The sequence below is a fragment of the Rana temporaria genome, chromosome 1 (genome assembly GCF_905171775.1).
Source record: "Rana temporaria chromosome 1, aRanTem1.1, whole genome shotgun sequence".
Lineage (NCBI taxonomy): Eukaryota > Metazoa > Chordata > Amphibia > Anura > Ranidae > Rana > Rana temporaria.
In genome coordinates this window covers 447957010-447977729 of record NC_053489.1, presented here as the reverse complement: position 1 = coordinate 447977729, position 20720 = coordinate 447957010, and the positions used below count along the sequence as shown (strand labels likewise).

Below are 20720 nucleotides of genomic sequence, written 5' to 3'. Positions count from 1 at the left end.
TTCCCTGTTTACAGGAGAGGACTAGGCAGAAAAATGTTAGATAATTAAATACATGTTACATTAACAGAATTAAACAGCCCCGCCCAGGGGGCGGTCCCTCCAGACATAACCCTCCTCACTGCAGCATGCAGCCTCAGTTTTGTTCTGCCTAGCAAGGAGAAGGACGTATGGCTCCCTTTGGGCCCAGCACCCCGAGGAGAATTTTTTTTAATTTTACTTTTTCTTGAAGAATCTTCTTTCAACTGTCGGCTGAGAGACAGGCTGGATAATATAGATCCTTGTAGTCTACTCAGTCCGACCAGCAAGCGTGGGCACACCTTTGCAAAGAGGCTGGGTCTGCCACGCCATACCCCATGACTCCTGGGGTGGCTGGTGAGCTTTACTCCGAGGTCCACATATGACTGGGCTGTGGTGTTGTCTCACTCACATTGGATCGGGCCGACAGCTACCTCCATTACAGTTGTAGTTCTGTCAGGAATGCGTCAGCAAGTCCTCGCTCGGACGGGTAAGTACAGTTCCTCCCGCTTCGGTGGGTTGGTGCGGCTGGGCATTCCTGGGGTTCGGGGGTCCTCTTCTCCCTTCCCTGCTCCTTTTCCCTTGCTGCATTGCTAACATTGCCGCTGTCAGGGGGAGGGGGCCTTCCTGAGGGGACTGTGTTATCTGGCCTGTGTTTTTTCTTTTTTGTATGGGGCTTTCCTGTGAGGGGTTTTTCACTGTTAAAAAGCCCTAGGAGGCTTTTCCTGTTTAAACGCGGCATTTTGCCGCCATTTGGCACACAGGTCCCTGCAGATGCCGCACAGTTACCTCACAGTTCTTTTCCTCTCACACGCCGTGTGCTAAGAGCGGACGGCAGCGCCGGGAAGTCTCCTCCTGAGGTGAGTCCCCTGGGTACCACTGATCAGCGCAGCAAGTGGGTGAGAGGCCCTGAATAGGGCTCTAGGAACTTTTGTTTATTTGTAAGGACAGGTGTGCATATTATACATATACACTATGTAAATATTATTAATATTTGGAGTCAGTATCTGAGTCCTTCCCCAACATGCTGGTGGTGGCAGCAGGTGTTAGCACCTGGGATTCCCACAGAGGTTTTATTGTTAGTCACATTTGTGCCAGGGTGGGGGTGGACTGCGGACGGGCGGTAAAACAGTGCCCCCTTCCCCCGTTATGCCCTGGGGAATGCTCTGTTATGGAGCCATGGACCAGGTACCTGGGTAGTAAAAAAAAAAAAAAAAAAGCAGGATAAGGCATTTATGGGTGCGCTTCTCACTGCTGCAAGGGACTCTCTTTAGCTGGATAGTGCAGCTGGGTTTCCGCCGAGGGCTCGGTCTTTTTTGGATTACACAAATCAGACCTCTCTGTGTAGGTTTTTTGCTTCTGTGCCTTTCTTTGATAATTTCTAAGAGGCGGAATGAGAATAGCCGCTGAGGGCTTTTGTAGTCCCTCACCACCGGGCAGTTCAGTGCCCCTTTGAGGAGAGCCTTTTCAAAAGGTGGGCTTCTTCTCTGGTGGTGGACCCTCCGGTTGTCATGTATAGGTGACCACTCTCCCTATTGCGGGAACCCCTGCTTGTATGGATCTGACTGATAGAAGATCCAAAGTACTGACCCGTTCCATGTTTACCATGCTGGGGTCTGACTTGCGGCCTATTGTGGCCACTACTCTGGGGTCTCAGTCGGCGCTGGTGCCATTTTATGGGCGGTTTTTCAATTACCAAAATAGGGAAAAAACGGCGCTAACTAAAACAAAAGGTAAGCTGCTACATACAAACAAACAAAGCCTAGTAAATGGTGAACAAAAAATGTAGCGCTAAAATGCAATGTGAGATGCCAAGTGGGGCACCGACATTAAATGGTGCAAGTGCACATATATGACGGACATGAAAGTCAGAAATAAAGTTCCATGTAAAAAAGAAAAAACACAAAACATAAAACCAAGTCTCTATTAGGAACTTGAAGTGGGTCATCAATTGAACAATTGGTGAAGGGTGTAGGGTGGACTGATGTCCAGTGATTGAAGTAACAAACAGGTGATCAAGTTGTCTGCAGTGATCTATAGAAATCGCAATGATATCAGATGTATGGTAGGTATAAATACGCTTACCGGATGAGTTTGACTCTTTTGCTGTACAGTATCAGAGTCCAACGGGCATAGTGGTCATTTGGAAACCGGGACCACTGCAACCGGGTATAAGATGGAAGTTGTAGATGAAGCTCCAACTGGCATGGACACCGGGAACCAGTGATGTTCAAATGGCGTGCTGTAGAACTCCAACGGATTCCGGATGGGATCCTTAGACTGCGTATCCAGGAGTACAAGCAATGAACTCGGCTGAAGCTCCGGTCAGACCATGAGATGAAATAAAGAAAAGGGGGCTCCAATAGCGCAGGTCAATAAAACCAAGGTGAGGTTTATTCAGTAAAAGTCATACATAAATGATGACAATAAAAGTGAGTTCATTGCTTGTACTCCTGGATACGCAGTCTAAGGATCCCATCCGGAATCTGTTGGAGTTCTACAGCACGCCATTTGAACATCACTGGTTCCCAGTGTCCATGCCAGTTGGAGCTTCATCTACAACTTCCATCCTATACCCGGTTGCAGTGGTCCCGGTTTCCAAATGACCACTATGCCCGTTTGACTCTTTTGCTGTACAGTATCAGAGTCCAACTCATCCGGTAAGCGTATTTATACCTACCATACATCTGATATCATTGCGATTTCTATAGATCACTGCAGACAACTTGATCACCTGTTTGTTTCTTCAATCATTGGACATCAGTCCACCCTACACCCTTCACCAATTGTTCAATTGATGACCCACTTCAAGTTCCTAACAGAGACTTGGTTTTATGTTTTGTTTTTTTTTCTCTTTTACATGGAACTTTATTTCTGACTTTCATGTCAGTCAGATATGTGCACTTGCACCATTTAATGTCGGTGCCCCACTTGGCATCTCACATTGCATTTTAGCGCTACATTTTTTGTTCACGGTTTTTCAATTACATTTAAAACTCCCATTGGTGGCCATTTTGTCGTAGCCGCACTATGGTGCAGTTTACATTGCGGTCGGCCATTTCTCTGTGGCTGCGTTCTGAACGCTCGGTGGCCATCTTGGAGTAGTCCTGACCCCTAGTGCTGTATACAACTCACAGAGTGAGCATTTTGCACCAGACAGTGGAGGAGCACCAAATCTCTCCCGAAGTTATTAGGCTAGCGAACCAGCTGGTCCAGGGCCTCATATAGGTCTGTAATGCTTCATTGAATGCTGCGCCCTTGTTATCCAGGGCTTCTGTTTCAGAATGGTTTTATGCACACGGTGGTGTAGTGGTTAACTCCATTACTTGGCAGCAAGAGAGTCATTGGTTCGAATCCGGACACTGACGCCAATCTGCCTGGAGCTTGCATTGTCGCTCCCTGTGTCTGCGTGGGTTCCTCCGGGTACACTGGTTTCCTCCAAAAGCATGTGTGCATAAACATACATAATATACATACACACTATGTGTGTGTATTATTTAGGGGCAACCCTCCCAGGCCGTCAAAGGCCCAGCTGGGGGGACTAATCCGTCCCTGGGTGCGTAAGTCGATCACGCCGGCACCAAAATCCTGCCAATGTATGTAGCCTTCCCTCCCTGTCTCTAGGTGGGAGGGGCGGCTTGCAGGTTCACAATTTGGTGAAACCTCCCTGCTCTCCGATCAGTGGGTCTGCGAGGTGGTCTCTTCGGAGTACTAGATAGGGTTTCCTCCTATCCACAGAACAAAGTTCTTTCCTCGTGTTTTCCTTTCCCAGCCCGTCGGTCTGCCTTGGTCAGTGTGGAACTTGCTAAGCTGCGGGGTAATTTTACCTTTCCTGCAGGACGAGAGGTTTGGGGTTTTCTATGGGCCTCAGGCCCTAAATACATTTTGTGAACGTCGGGTAGTTCCGCATGGAATCCATTCGTTCGGTGGTAGCTGCGCTCCATCCGGGAGACGTCCTCGGACATCAGGGATGCATATATGCATGTCCCGTTTTGCGCATGTCACAGTGTTTTTTTCTGTACTTCGTGATGAGAGAGGGTCTCTGTCAGCCTGTGGCCCTTCCCTTTTGATTTGGCGTCAGCACCATGGGTTTTCAGCTGGGAGCTCGCACTTATCCTAACTTTGTTGGGACAGTGAAGCTTTGCCTCATTGGCTACTTGGACGACTTTCTTCTGAGAGCAGCTTCTGTCTCAGACCTAGTGGATGTGTTATTCCCATTCAGACCCTCCGAAGATTCAGGTGGGTGTTAAACGTTTAGGCCAGAAGGTGTAGCTCAGTGGCAGCAAGCCTGCCCTAGATGTGTGCGACCCAAGGTTCAAATCCGGGGCATGCTAGGTTCCGACTCAGTGCTGGAGTATCTAGGGTTAATACGGACTCCTCTCTTGTCTCTGAAATCATCAGATTCCGGTGCGCCACCTAGTCAGAGCCTCTCTGAGGTGGTGACGGAGATCCACGACTCTTTGGTCCGGGAAGTTGTTTATTCCTTCCAGTGGTCGGTGTTTATGACGGATACCAGCCCCCCGGGTTGTGAACCTTGGGGGTCCATCTCCCTGAATGTGTCCCCGTTGTCGTCTGGTCTTGGTAGCTACCCAGGGTCGGACCTGGCTAGTGCCTGGGTGGGAGACCACCTGGGAATATCAGGTGCTGTCTACCGTTCATTGTCCTACTATTTTAGGCGATCAGGATATGCTTCTCCTTGTGGTCGAGGAGGTTGCAAGGTCATCCGATCTGGTTTCAGCTGGACAACGCCACGGCCGTGGCTTCGGTCTACCATCAGGTATACCAGCCAGCGGACTACTGGAGTCGCCAGATGCTGGACCAGGGCGACTGGTCTTTGCGCTTGGGGTGTTTTTGTTCCTTTGCAGGAGGTGAGCCTCACAGGGCATGGATCTGCTCGTCTCCACCGCAAGGGTGTCGAAGTTAGTGGTCAGGTCTAGTGATCTGGTACAGACGCGCAAGTCGCGCTGGTGGCCCTGTGGGGTTTGTATCGGCGACTTTGTGCCGTTCCTCCATTGTAGTTGCTTCCTCGGCTGCTCCACAGAGTGGAGGCTGAGGAGATCCCAATGATTCTAATCGCTCCAGATTGAACTCAGCGTCCTTGGTACGCCGATATCGGGCGCCTGGTAGCGGAGGTACCCTGGCAATTGCCAGGGCGGGAGGTCCCTCTGTCTCGAGGTCCCATACTTCCTCCTGATGTACAGTCACTGACTTGCTCAACATGGCTATTGGAAGCCAGACTTTAAATGACCGTGGTCTGTCCGACTCTTGTCATCTCAACAACGCCGAGGGCACGGTAGTCTTCTTCCGGAGGATCTACCGCCACACCTGGCAGGCCTACATCTCTTGGTGCGAAGGGATGGAGTGACGTCCATGGACGTACTCGGTGTCCTGGGTCCTGCTGTTTTTACAGCTTGGAGTGGATCTAAAAATTGCTTAAAGCACCGTTTGGGGGCAGATTTCAGCCTTGGCTGTGTTCTTTCAGTGCCCTTTTTGCGGCCCATTCCCTAGTGGGTCCTTTTTGTGTGCAGGGGGGTTTGTCATATACTTTCCCCTCTTGGCCCATCTCTTCCCCCCCATGAGTTTTGACTCTGGTGCTCTCGGTTCTTCAGGAACCTTCCTTTTGGAAACATCAGAGATTTTCTCTTGACACTATCTCAGAAGGTGGCCCCTTTAGTGGCCTTTACCTCTGTTGGAGGGGTTTCCGAGTTGGAACAGAACATTGGTCAGCGAGCTGTAGATGATATAACAATTATTAAAGAATAGCAAATCAGGGTTTCTACTGCCAAATCAACATGTTTCAGTGCAGACAGCGAGCATTGTTAAGTGTGCATTGATACCCAAAGTCTCCTCTGTAGTTGAGGTTCCTGTAAACTCATATCGAGGTCAGACCAAGGATAACATTTCCTTGTTTTACACCATGCAAAAATAGGCTTTGCAGGTGCGATGGTATCTTCCTAACCTTCAAGAGGGTAGGGATGAAATCCGACAGAATCCTGTAGCTTAGGAAATGGGCTTCAAACAACCATGCCATTAAAGCCAGTGACTGAGAAGCAATATAGCGGACTGGTCGTTGGGACAGAAGTTTTGCATGATCACGCAGGCCCTATGGGGAGTATCACCACATCCTCCTGGGTCAGTCTGGTGCAAAGCAGATGAAGGAGAAGCACTGGACCCAAACATCTGAGACTTCCTGGGACCAGAAGGCCCAACAGACAATCCCCCACTCTGACAAGAGAATAGAGCTTGGAGCCAAAGTTGGTTGTCTCGGAAGACTATGTTTTCTATAAAAGTTTGTCCCAGACTTAGATTTGAAGCTGGAGGTCAGGAGAGAACAAAATAACCCTTTCCTTGCCTCAGGAGTACAAGCCTTCGTTTTCTGGGGTAGAGAGTACTATTACCCCCTACAATTTTCTCAACATACTTATCCAAGGAGGGAACAAACAGATGTGCTCTCTCAAAGGATAGATGCTCGAGACACCTCATGCACAGGAGTTCTGAAGACCAGCACATGAGAAACAGAATCATCTGTATAAGGACAGAGAGGAGGCTCATCCTGGCTACAAGTATTTGCCCAGCTGTTCACACCATAGCGTAAGATCACAGATAGAATCTCCAGTTTGTGGAAAACATTGAAATTTGTTAAGATGGAACTAGAGCCTCAGGACGTGCTTGGACCAGACTGCAACGGCTTGGGAAACTGCCGTTTGCATAGAAGGTGCCTGCCAAGGAAAAATTACCTTAAAAAAAAGGTACCACTAATCTTTTGTCTACTGAGCCCCTGAACACAGGATTATCCTCTACTGAGATAGTAAGCATCTTGTTATGAAAGAGGTAGCAGGATCCACCACAGGGACTGTCCATTTTGGCATGAAGTTCTTAAATAGGTTATTACGGAGAAAAACGTTCTGAAGGCACAAATTGTTTTTAGGATGAGGCCAAGCATTGTACAGTCAGTGGACTGGGAAGGTCCACCATTCTTGGGCAGGCTTAGGGGGACCACATGCAGAAGACCTTGGGGTGAACAGACTCTGGCTGCTTTAACACTAAACAGGAACATAAAGCATCAATAAGAGTAGCAATGGTATCCCTAAAATGAGGGGGAAAATGGTGCAAACGGCTCATGTACATAGCTGTGACACACCATTTACCATGTTGCAGCATGCAACAGACCAGTGGGAATTACAGACCAGTTAGCCTAACATCAATTGTATGTAAGCTCTTAGAGAGGATATGATAAGGGACTATATACAAGATTTTAGTAATGACAACGTTATCATTAGCAGTAATTGGGACGATACTAAGCTAAGCAGGGCAATAACTTCTCTGCAGAATGGAGTATGCTGTCCAGTTCTGGGCACCAGTCCTCAGGAAGGATGTGCTGTAACTGGAGAGAGTCCAGAGAACAAAACTAATAAAGGGTCTGGAGGACATTAGTTATGAGGAAATGTTACGAGCACTGAACTTGTTCTCTCTGAAGAAGAGACACTTGTGAGGGGTTGTGATTTCAAATGTACAAATACAGTACTGGTGACCCCACCATAGGGATAAAACTTTCCGCGTAAGGGAATTTAATAAGACACGTGGCCATTCACTAACATTAGAAGAAAAGCAGTTTAACCTTATACTGCATAGAGGGTTCTTTACTGCAAGAGCGGTAAGGGTGTGGAATTGCCTTCCACATGCAGTGGTTTCAGCAGGAAGCATCGATAATTTAAAAAACTATTAGATAAGCAACTGAACGACAGCAACATACAGGAATATAGAATGTAATATTGACATAAAATCACATACATAGGTTGGACTTGATGCACTTTTGTCTTCTTTCAACCTTGCCTACTATAGAACAACTTAGTGGCCTGAGACATTGGAGCACCAACACCGTGGGACAGTTTTAAAGGGCGCAAGCCCTGCACTTACAGCAGCAGACGTCACTCTCTGTAAAGAATGGATCTTCCTCCTCCATGGTGGGCATACTCTTGAAAGGGTTCTTAGGGACAGGCCTCTGCCATTGGCCACCTGTATAAAGAACTATGTAAGGCTGGGTGGTCAACAAACACTATAAATGTCACACACACACACACACACACTTCCAAAAAAAGTTGGGACACTGAAAAATGTACATAAAAATGGAATGTAATCATTTGAAAATCTCATAAAAGCCATATTTTATTCACAATAGAAAACATCAAAATGTTTAAATTGAAAAAATGGAAAATGTAAGAAAAATAAATAAATATGAAGGTAGTTTTTAAAATTGATGGCAGCAACACATCTTAAAGTTGGTATAGGGCAGGAAAAAAAAAAAGTTGTCAAAGTGATGCTAACTAGGAAGAACATTTTGCAACTTATTAGGCTTATTGGCAACAGGTCAGTAACCTGACTGGGTATGAAAAGAGATTCAGGGTGTCTGAGAAGTAAAGATGGGATAAGGTTCACAAACTGTGAAAAATTACATCTAAAAATTGTCGAACAATTTCCGAAGAATGTTCCTCAACAAAAAATTGGAAAGACTAAATATATTATCACCTACAGTACAAAATATCAAATGATTCAGAGAATCTGGAAAAATCTGTGCACAAGGGACAAGTACGAAAAGCAATATTGAATGCCTGTGATTTTTGGGCCCTCAGATAAGCAATGCATTAGGAATAGACATGATTCTGTAATGGACATCACTGCATGGGCTCAGGAATAATACCAAAAATCTATGTCTGAACACAGTTCGCCATGCCATCCAAAAATGCAAGTTAAAGCTCTATCGTACAAAGATCCATTGACGAACATGATCCAGAACCGCCACTGTCTTTTCTGGGCCAAAACTAATTTAAAATGCTCTGTTGCAAAGTGGAAAACTGACATCCTTTTTGGCAACCATGGGTGCCGCATCATCCGGACTACAGAAGAGAGGAATTTTCTGGTTTGTTATAAGTGCCCAGTTCAAAAGCATTCATCTCTGATGGTATGAAGGTGCATTAGTGCGTATAGAATAGGTAGCTTGCACATCTGAAAGGCACCATCAAATGCTGAAAGATATATCCAACTTTTAAAACGGCATATGTTTCCATTCAGACAACATCTTTTAAGGGAAGGCCTTGTATATTTCAGCAGAACAAAAGGAACACATGCTACATCTATGACAAAAACATGTTTTTTAAAAGTGAAGAGTCTGGGTACTCAACTCGCCTGCCTGCAGTCCAGACCTTTCACCAATTGCAAATATTTGGCACATCTTAAAACAAAAAAATACAACAAAAGGACTGTTGAGCAGTTATAACCCTACATCAGGCAAGAATGGGACATCATTCCTCTCCCAAAACTCCAGCAACTGGTCTCAGTTTCCAGACATTTACAGTGTTGTTGAAAGAAGGGACGATACACTGTGGTAAAACTGGCCCTGTCCCAACTTTTTGGAGATGTTTTGCTGCCATCAATTAAAAAAAACAGGACATTGTTCCAGTAATCCATTGTCCTTAGTCTGCTCGTCTTCAGCAAACTGTTTGCAGGCTTTCTTGTGCATTATCTTTAGAAGTAGCTTCCTTCTGGGACAACAGCCAAGCAGACCAATGTTTTGCAGTGTATGGTCATAGCACTGACAGGCTGACCTCCACCCCTTCAACCTCTGCAGCAATGCTGGCAGCACTCATACGTCTATTTCCCAGAGACAACCTCTGAATATGATGCTGAAGTTGCACTCAACTTCTTTGGTCGACCATGGTGAGGCCTGTTCTGAGTGGAACCTGTCCAGTTAAACCGCTGTGTGGTCTTGGCCACAGTACTGCAGCTCCGTTTCAGGGTCTTGGCAATCTTCTTATAGCCTCCTAGGGCATCCTTTTGTAGAGCAACCATTTCTTTTTTCAGATCCTCAGAGAGTTTTTTGCCATGAGGTGCCATGTTGAACTTCCAGTGACCAGTTTGAAAGAGTGAGAGCGATAACACCAAATTTAACACACCTGCTCCACCCATTCACACCTGAGACCTGGTACCAATAACGAGTCACATTACACCGGGGAGGGAAAATGGCTAATTGGGCCAGCCAATGGGATGACGCGTTTTCACAGCTCCGCTGTTTCCTCAGATCCATCCTTGTCCTAACCATCCGACTTTTGATTGCTCAAAGGACAAGTCAGACTATCACAAAGTTGGAACAAAGTAGTATCCGGTTCATTCAAGTCAGATGAATGTAGGATCAATGTAGGACTGATGTCACAGAGCAAAGTAGGATGAAAGTCGTATGACTGTCGTGTAGTATCAGTGTGATCCCAGCCTGAGACAACAAAATCCTAATTAACAAGAATTTGATTACAGGTGCCCAGCAGCCAGTTGATTGTAAAAGGGCGTTCCTTAACAAAGAAAACCCCTTCCCATTTCATGCTGTCAGCAATGGCACCACATGGAAGACAAATGTCACAAGGCCTGAGACAGAAAACAATTTCTTTACACAAGAAAGGTGAAGGCTATAAGATCAGCAAACCTTTACTTATCAGTTGGAATACTGTAGCAAAAGTAATACAAAAATATATAAAGATGGAACTGTAACTATCTCTAAGAGACCTTCAGACCATCCATGGAAGTTAACACCTTGACAGCGACCTCTTGTGATGAGAAGGGTTGAAGAAAATCCCCATGCATGTTCACTGCAGTTAGCTAAACTGGGGTGATCGTTTACCGTGACACAATACGGTGTACACTGCAGAAGAATGGCATGCATGTACAGTACAGACCAAAAGTTTGGACACACCTTCTCATTCAAAGAGTTTTCTTTATTTTCAGGACTATGAAAATTGTAGATTCACACTGAAGGCTTCAAAACTATAAAATTAACACGTGGAATTATACAGAACAAAAAAAGTGTGAAACAACTGAAAATATATTTTATATTCTAGGTTCTTCAAAGTAGCCACCATTTGCTTTGATTACTGCTTTGCACACCTTTGGCATTCTCTTGATGAGCTACAAGAGGTAGTCACTTGGCACAGCACCCCATCACTCTCCTTCTTGGTCAAATAGCCCTTACACAGCCCTCCAGTGTGTTTGGGGTCATTGTCCTGTTGAAAAATAAATGATGGTCCAACTAAACGCAAACCGGATGGAATAGCATGCCGCTGCAAGATGCTGTGGTAGCCATGCTGGTTCAGTATGCCTTAAATTTTGAATAAATCCCCAACAGTGTCACCAGCAAAGCACCCCCACACCATCACACCTCCTCCTCCATGCTTCACGGTGGGAACCAGGCATGTAGAGTCCATCCGTTCACCTTTTCTGCGTCGCACAAAGACACGGGGGTTGGAACCAAAGATCTCAAGTTTGGACTCATCAGACCAAAGCACAGATTTCCACTGGTCTAATGTCCATTCCTTGTGTTCTTTATCCCAAACAAGTCTCTTCTGCTTGTTGCCTTTCTTTAGCAGTGGTTTCCTAGCAGATATTCTACCATGAAGGCCTGATTCACACAGTCTCCTCTTAACAGTTCTAGAGATGTGCCTGCTGCAAAAGGTGGCTACTTTGAACAACCTAGAATATGAAATATATTTTCAGTTGTTTCACACTTTTTTGTTAGGTATAATTCCACATGTGTTAATTCATAGTTTTGATGCCTTCAGTGTGAATCTACAATTTTCATAGTCATGAAAATAAAGAAAACTCTTTGAATGAGAAGGTGTGTACAAACTTTTGGTCTGTACTGCATGTCGTCCACAAAGGAAGCCCCTCCTAAAGCCCACGCACAAAAGAGCCTGCCTAGAATTTGCCAAGGCCCATGCTGAAAAAGAAGACTACTGGGACTCTGTACTCTGGAGTGGTAAAACAAAGATAAATGTTTTTGGAACTAATGGCTTCAAAACTATATGGCATCGCAAAGGTGAGGAGTAAAAATGCATGGTGCCTACATTGAAACATGGTGGCAGCAGTATCCTCCTGTGGGGCTGCATGAGTGCTGCTGGTGTCGGGGAGCTGCATTTCATTAACGGTATCATGAATTCACAGACGTATTGCTCTATATTTAAAGAGAAGATGCCACTATCTTTCCGTGCCCTTGGTTGTCGTACATGTTTCCATGATAATGATCCAAAACACACATCTAAGAACAGGGTGAAAGCGATTCAGTGGCCAAGTATGTCTCCTGATCTGAACCCAATCGAACATCTTATAGGGAATTCGGAAGAGACAAGTTGAGCATCGCTCTCCATCCAGCCTCTAAAATAGGTTATTCTTTAACTATGGAAAAAGATAAATGTTGTAATATGTTGCCAACCTGTTCATTTTATACCTAGAAGGCTTGGTGCTGTCCTTAAAAATCATGGAGGTCATACAAAATACTAGATGTAGTAGTTTTTGTTGGGGGGTGTATTCATTTTTGCGTCAACTAATTTGAAGATTTTGTAATCCTAAATTATATTATTAACCTTACTTTCATGTAGTGAGCTAAAAAAAATGTTCTAGAAGACTCAGTTTTGTAAACATTTTGGAAATTGTTCTCGTGTTCATTGAGAGATTGATTACATTTTACATTTTTCAAAAAGGGTGTACCAATTTATGCAGTGCACTGTGTATACAGTGGAAAACATTAAAGTATTTGATTCCCTGCAGATTTTGTAAGTTTGCCCACTTACAAAAATAAATAAAGGGTCTAGAATTGTTTATCATAGGTGTATTTTAAATGCTAGAGACAGAATATCAACCAAAACTCCCCCCCCCCCAAAAAAACATGCTACAAATGTTATAAATTGAGTTGCAGTTCAGTGAGTAAATTAAGTATCGTATTTATTGGGGTATAGCGCGCTCCCGCGTATAGCGCGCACCCCTAAAGTTGCAGCGGATTCCTGTGGAAATTTTTTTTTTGTACTTTTTTGGTGTCTTGATGAACAATTTTTTTTTTTTTTAAGTCAGCAGCTACAAATACTGCAGCTGCTGACTTTTAAAATATGGACACTTACCTGTCCAGCACACCCGTGATGACGGCACCTGAGGCTGACCCGTGCCTCGGTCCACAGATGCTGCCGCCGCCATCTTCGCTAAGGGAATCAGGAAATGAAGCCTTGCGGCTTCACTTCCCGGTTCCCTTCTGCGCATTCGCGAGTCACGCTGTGCAATCAAATCGGTCCCTCCTGTCTTCTGTCTCCCAGAAGACAGCGGGGGACGATAGGATGCGACGTTGACCCCTGCAAATTCTGCAGGGTCTATGCCCGGAAGTAGGTGAAAATACCTGTATTATACAGGTATCTGAACCCCCCTCCCCCGGAAAGGTGCCAAATGTTACACCGGAGGGATTCCGAAAAGCGGCGGTTCCATTTTTGTGTGGACCTCCGCTTTAAAGCGTAGTTCCATTTGCTTTTGTGTTTATTAATAGTCAGAAGCTACAAAAATTGTAGCTGCTGACTTAATAAACACTCTCACCTGTCACACAGTCCAGCGATGGTTCTCTGTTCAACGTGTGGCTTCACAGCCAGATGCGCATGCATGAGTCGCGCTGTGCCTTCTCAGAGGCCGGGCAGTCTTCTGAGACTTGTGGCAGGGGGGGGGGGGTATTTCCTCTCAAGTCGCCTAGGTGGCCTGAGTGGAAATGGGAGCTGGGTACCTATCAAAACTAGGAACCCGCTCCCCACCCCCAAAATAAAAATGACATGCCATGTGGCATGTCCAGGGGTTAGGAGTTTGGGTGTAACTCCACTTTAAGGATTTAGAGAAGATCTGTAAAGAAGAGTGGACCAAAATCCCTCCTGAGATGTGTGCAAACCCAGTAACCAACTACAAGATACATCTTACATCTGTGCCTGCCAACAAGGGTTTCTCCACCAAGTACTAATTCATTTTTTGCATGGGGATCAAATACTTATTTTACTTACTGAACTGCAACTCAATTTATAACATTTGTATCATGTGTTTTTTTCTGGATTTTTGGTTTATATTCTGTCTCCATCATATAAAATACATCTATGATAAAAATGATAAACCCTTCATTTCTTTGTAAGTGAGCAAACATACAAAATCTGCAGAGGATCAAATAATTATTTTCCCCACTGTATATATTGTATCCTTGTTTTCACCCAATCTAATCTCTTAATAGCAACATCAACAAATCTTATGATAAAATTTCCTGTGACTATCAGTAAGAAGCAGCATAGCCTTAGATCTCACGCTGCAGATTTACACCTATAAAGGGCCTGGGTACACTTGCATACCAGGAAGAACTATGGGCAAATTGCACAGTTTTCAGGGTACTGCTTTACAGACACAATTTGCACTTCTAGATGTTTCCGAGTTTAAAAATTAAGTCTACACAGCAATCGAACACATGCAGATTTTCTCTATTTCATGCTGTGCTGCAGTAGCATCTTGTGCCATGTATACATGTAAAATACTATGGTTTCTTAGAAACTAAAAAAGTGAGAATATCAAAAGTCTTTAAATAATTTTAATTAATCCAATGTGTATAGTACCTTACAGATATAGTTTAAGTGTCTATATCAGCCTCTGCCCCAGTGGAGCTTACAGTCTTGCATCCCTTTCATAGACCCACACTGGTCATTGTCAACAGTAGAAGTTTTCCTGCTGTGAGTCAATCCCAAGCTAGAACATGCGATTTGTTTAGGTATCTGCAAGCTATTTAAAATGAAATAAAAGTCCATGCAAAGAAATATAATTTCTTCATTTTTATTTTTTGTTCCTATAAAAACTCTTGCAAGAATTCCAATAATAAAAATAATACAAGACCAAATACCTATGCATCTTCAGCGATACAGTTTCCAACCATCAAGTTTGGTTCAAAACCAATTTATTTTGATCGATACATTAATAAATACGTCTTAGACAATACAACCGTTGAATTGCAGAGGATTTTTGTGAAAGTGTCTTTTTTTTTTTTAGTTGGCAACTATGAAAAGCTCCACTCAAAACAACTTTGTTTTGGTGGAAGGGACAAGCTGTTGTAAAGTTATTCTTACAGCTCTTGGTATACACTCATGTGAGACTCTTTCTCCCCTTGCTGCTTCTTCCTGTCATCCACACAAAAGCCAAAAGGCAATCCTTGAGCACCAACACATAAAATCCATGTTGGCAGAAGAAGCAGTGTCGGGGGGGGGGGGGGGGGGCAAGCAAATGGAACATCACTGAACTGGAACAAAGGAAGGTGCTATAAAAAGTATAATTTAACTCTCCAACCCAAAAGTCAATTAGTTTAGGTGATGTGTCTCACATGAACCCAACCTTTAAACCATGCAGATGTTACCGTCTAGTCTATAAAGTCATCATTCAAGCAATCGTGTTTTCTTCCAACCTCTTGATGATCGAACGGTGTTTAAAGAATACCTTTAAGGTTATTTTATTTCCCAATAAGGGGACACATCGTTAATTGATGTCCAATATCTTATAGGGAAATGCAGTTCTTATGCAGTTGACAAGAAATACTGACATAAAATGGAGGGAATCAAATACTGTGTGGAAGACCCAAACTCTAAATGTCTGCCCTTACAAACACAACATACAAATACAGTATATGTGTACAATAACTATTCTCCTAGTGGAGAGAACACTTCAGATAAGACAAGACTAAAATAGCTGTAGTGTTGCTTCCGTACACAATGTCCTGATAGCACAAAGACCTAGGAAGGGAAAGGCTAGACATGCCCATTATTATTATTTATTTTAATGACCTACAAAAGGGATTTGTAGAATTGGATCACATACACAAGTGGCCTTTACCACTTAAAACATGTCATTCTCATTTTGGTCCTAGGAGGGTCTGAAGCTGGTCCAAAAAGGGTAGTGTTTGGAAAGGAGTGCAACAATGAACATATATTAAAACAACACTAGTGTTTAAATGAAGGCAGTGTAGGTAGCTTATGGTTTATTCTTGGGGCAAACAAAAAAAAAAAAACTTCCTCTGCTAAATTCAGAAAGGGTCAGTGCAGCAAGCAGCAGGATTCCTATCCTTGGTCACCATAATATTTAATAGTTTCATATTAGAGTAGGCTGTATTGTTGACAAGTACCTGTGCAATTTCAAAAAGACAGCCAAACTAGTCACTCCTACTGACCCTTTAAAGGGAAACTATAGTTTTTACATGTAAACTGCATCATTTAAATATTCTTATCAATGAGTAAATTCATGTTTTATTGTCTTGTTTTGGGGTATAGCTTAGAAGTCTATGCAATATTAAATATGCTGGCTCTGCTGTGCTTCCTGCTTAGTAGTGCTGCACAATTACTGTGCTTTATTGTTCTTTTCTTTATGTGCACATCTACTAGTCAGATCTGCAGTACTGAAAACAAGGAGGCTATACAATTAACTGAGCTGTGAAAGCACTAACCACAGCTGGGCTTGAGTAAAAATTTAAAGATTCAGTCTTGTTAGAACTGAATGAACTGTATGAAGTAACTACAATCCCTCAATTGAGCTGCAATCAACTGAATTTACACACCATCTTCAAACATCTCAGTGTATATGACCAGAAAACAGAGCACCCTGCAATTGTTTACACTGTTCTTAAAGTGGAACTCCAGTCTCATCCACTTCTGTCCCATATGCCTCTGCCATATGCTTGGTGGAAAACAGTAATGTTGTCCTGCTCTTTCATTTTCTCCCTCTTCGAGCTGTTCACTTTCCACTGAAGGTCATTGCCGCAGGCACACTTTAGGTCTGCAGACACCCAGTCTCCTTCAAACCCAATGACTGTCTCAAGCCTCGTTCACACAATGAGAAAATTGGACGAACGATAGTCCTTTTTTTTGCATGCTAGTCTCCTTTAAAAAACGAAGAGGTTACTAGAGTTACGAAAATTCTCGTATGACAGAATACAACTTTGGAAGTGATGTATTGTATTGTATTGTATTTTTTCGTTTCCAAGCATGCGTGGTTTTGGTCTTCTGTTTTTTTTACTGGATGACTACTGTCCTGATTAAATGAAAATTATACGATCTAGTATCGTACGAGAATTTTTTTCCGCGTTCGTCCCTTTTGCATGAACTCTCGTGAGCCCTCAAAAGCTGTATACCAATAATCAGATTATTGTACGATCGTTTTGAAAGCGGTATTTTTCATCCGATTTTCTATTTGTGTGTACTAGGCATAAGACACACCCCCCCCCCCCCTGGGCTTCAGGGCTATCAATTACTGTTGATGTGTCCAATATGATGCACACAACTTCCACAGAGCCATTTTTATCTAGATGAAAATGTTAATGAAAAGCCCACCTACTAGGCACACTAAATCCAGGAACTGAAGCCAACATATACTACTATAGGTTTCTTTGTTGCCATCTATGTGTAAATGCTGTGTTTCACAGGGAGTAGAACCAACATGCAGGTGTGCTGTTTGAATATTATACATAAACAGTAAGGCTTATGGGATGGTAACTCGGTTTATGGTCTTCTATCATTTACATTTAGGCAAAACAGTGTGTATTGGTTTAGATAGGTGTGATGTCTGTTCATCTTTTTAAAAAAGGTAGAAAACCTTGAATAAACGTTAAAAAAAGAGGAAGAAAACTGTACAGCATACAGGGAAGGAAAAGGGGAGGGATCAGGAGTATAAAAATATAGTTTGCTGCAGACTGGAGTTCTGCTTTAAATGCAGTATTTGATACCGATATGCAGTCAATGCAAGTAGAGCTAAATAAGGGGACATTTTTTGTAAAAAAAGAAGGCCTGTGCTGCTCGATTTTGCAATCTTAAAACTACTATGATCCTTCCATAAGCCCAGTTATGACTCTATAAAAGAGCATGGCAAAATTCCCTGCTAAAGAAATTACCAAAACAAAGAGCATTTACGAATCTGTATACAGCATATAAAAAGAGCACGGCAAGTAGTAAAACTGTGAAAGTCAAGTCAAATATTCCTTTCACTCAAACGTTACAAATTAAAAATATGTACTCAGTGAAAATACATGATAGTTTCCCTTTAAGAAGCTGGGAATTCTACGGGTACCTGCTAGAACCAAGAGAGGAAGCAGTGCCCTATGTAATTACTCTGGTTCCCACATAACATAAAAAAGCATTTTTTGCCTGTACTTCCTTCTACTGTCCAGAAAGTAAATAAATGGTAAAACACGTAAAAAGCCCTTCCAAAAACAGAATGTCATGTTTATAAATTACAATTGTAAAATGGCATAAAATCACTTCCAACTTGCAAATTTTGAAATCACTTGCTAAAATAAAATAAAATGGTAAAGACATACGATGATTTAAAAGGAAAAAAATCCTTGTTCCACCCTTAACCATCAAAAAAAAAAAAAAAAGAAAGGGTAACTGCTTCTTCAGGCCCTCTTATACATAAAATACATACATACATATATATAATATATATAATATACAGCTTACAGATTCAAAGTTCCGTAATGCTTCCAAAGCTGAGTGTAGCCAGTGCTCTATCGTGCCTTGCTCACCATAAATAGTATAATCTCCACCTAACTTGAATCGCGAATAGTATACAAAACACTTAACGTGGACAAGAGAGAGTAAAGGAGGAGGCATTACCAGAGATTATTCACAGTGAAGAATACAGATTACTCCTGTATTAAACTGCTTGTGGATGGGGGGGCTCATGCTTTCGGCAGGAAATCTGGAGATTAAATACTGAGCAACAGCCTCATAATAATACAAAGATACAATTTTACCGCACATGTAAAAATACACAGATGGCTTCACTTCTCAATATGTGCTAAAATAAAAACAGTCGGTGTTGTCCACAGCTGCCAATCAGATTTAAAACAGACATTCCAACAGTTCTGTGTTGATAAAACATGGCATATATTGCGACTTAAGCTTCTCGTATTCTTTCCCATCTAAGTTTCCAGAAGTAAATTTCTGATTGGCTGCCATTGATTATTGCAAATTATTAAACAAACCCATTAGTGTGTTTGCCAATATATATTATATGCACGCATTTTTCACACTCATACACATCTGCAGATATCCGCTGAGACATTGAGGTAGATTTACTAAAGGCAAATAGCTCTGCAGCAACTGCACAGTTAGTAAATGAGATGAAGCTTCACTTTGCAAAGAATACCCAATCACATGCAAGGAAAAAAAACTGATTGGATGATGGAAGTTAAGCAGCGCTTCCCCCTCATTTACTAAACTAAGCAAATCCACTTGCAAAGTGCAGTCTATTTGCCTTTAGTAAATCCACCCCATTGTTTTTCAACTCTGGTCTCCAAAGATCACTAATGCTGGCCACACACTTTGCAATTTTCTGGCAAATTTGGAGCGTTCCATCAGCTTTCAACTATACCTTCCACCAATTTTTTTCCCCATTTTCCAGTGGCAAAAAAAATAAAAAATAAAAGATCGAGAATGGCATTACCATTGAAATGCTTAAATGCTTTTCTGGCACTGAAATATTATAGGACATTCTTCCCCAAAATGTTGATAATTTGGTTACTCTGAACTAGAAAGCATGAAATAGTAGCAGATTGCTCTAGAAGAAAGTTGATAGAAAGCTTCAAAAAAAATGCCAAGATTTACAGACCATGTCTTTTAGATTTCTAAAGAAAAACAAAAGTTGCATGAATCAATAAACCTGTAAATGAAGCACTCTTATTTCACCTCCGATTCTCTAAAGACATCTTAAAAGCATGCACTGCCAAAGGTCCATGAGCAATAGAGTTTTAACCATTTCTACACCACTCTCTTACATAACTTGTAGAAGCTGTAGTGTTTTCAGTGCAGATTTATAGATGTAGTGTGAATGGAAAAAAATATGGGTTTAAAATTTCTGGTAAAATATGTCACTTCGTAAAAGGCAGCACACTGCACTGCAGGAATAGTCTAGAACAGATGATCCTATTTGCTGGGTTCAGCCCGATCAACTCCAAATGTGCACTGACCATGGTAACGTCAAGGAATAAGGGTTTTATGTCAAGAATACACAGCCCACAGCATGTTCTTCTCTCTCATACTTTCCCCTTCAACCCCAGGGTCATGTGGCACCAGCTTCTAGGTAACTCTGTAGCTTGCGAACAGTTGTTTCATCCAATGAGAAAAGATCAAAGTCAAAAGTTGTGTTTGTGACATTGAAGTGGCCTGTTTCTTCTATAAGATTAACGATCTGAGGAGGAAGATCACACACACAATGAGATCATCGGCTTTCAATTTGCATTTTTAATTGGTTTCACACACTGTATCTATTACAGTTTGTCAAGAAACCTAAAAACTGTCAGTTACGTGCCTACCACCTGCCAAATGGGTGGAATATCGTCTAGTAATCCTAGCTCACATTGCAAGCAACAGTGTCACACACTCAGTGGTTACTGCATTTTTCTTTCAAGGCAAATCCCCTGCCAATGTCCAGCTCAGAAACAGGAAGAGGTGCAAGTGATATAGTTGCTTAGAGTGTGGCGAGTTAAAATGACTTTAATGAAGGCAAAGGGTCTGTTGCACAGAACAGAGTTAAAGAAAAAGTAAACTCTCCCACTCTGATGCTTTTTTTCAGTTAGTCCATTATATTAAGTAATTATCAATCTATAGCCACTGTAAACCAGCCCAAATTGCATATTACTTACTGTTTAAAGAAACTTAAAAAAAAAAAAAAAAACTTGTTTCAAGAGGCAAGGCAGCGCCATCCTAAGTATTGTTTTCTGAGTCCACATAGAGTGTATTTCTGCCCATACATTGAGCACTTTCTGTACTGTTAACCAAGCCTCCTTCTCAATCCAATGTTTCTATGGCAACCCTGCTTCCCTGCTCATAGCCACTTGTTTAATTTCCATA

At 42.6% G+C, this 20720-nt stretch overlaps 1 protein-coding gene across 4 annotated transcripts in view; it reads right to left on the bottom strand.

Annotated features, from left to right (window-relative positions):
• MLLT1 (MLLT1 super elongation complex subunit) overlaps positions 1-20720 on the bottom strand; it is a 98067-nt gene that overhangs the window by 17892 nt on the left and 59455 nt on the right. For 2 of the 4 annotated variants that reach the window (XM_040327208.1, XM_040327189.1), the window contains one exon: positions 7933-8031. In XM_040327208.1, coding sequence (XP_040183142.1) covers positions 7933-8031 — 99 coding nt within the window. Of the gene's footprint in view, positions 1-7932; positions 8032-19071; positions 20059-20720 lie in introns of those variants that run through there. The other 2 variants (XM_040327198.1, XM_040327216.1) reach the window with 1 other exon arrangement.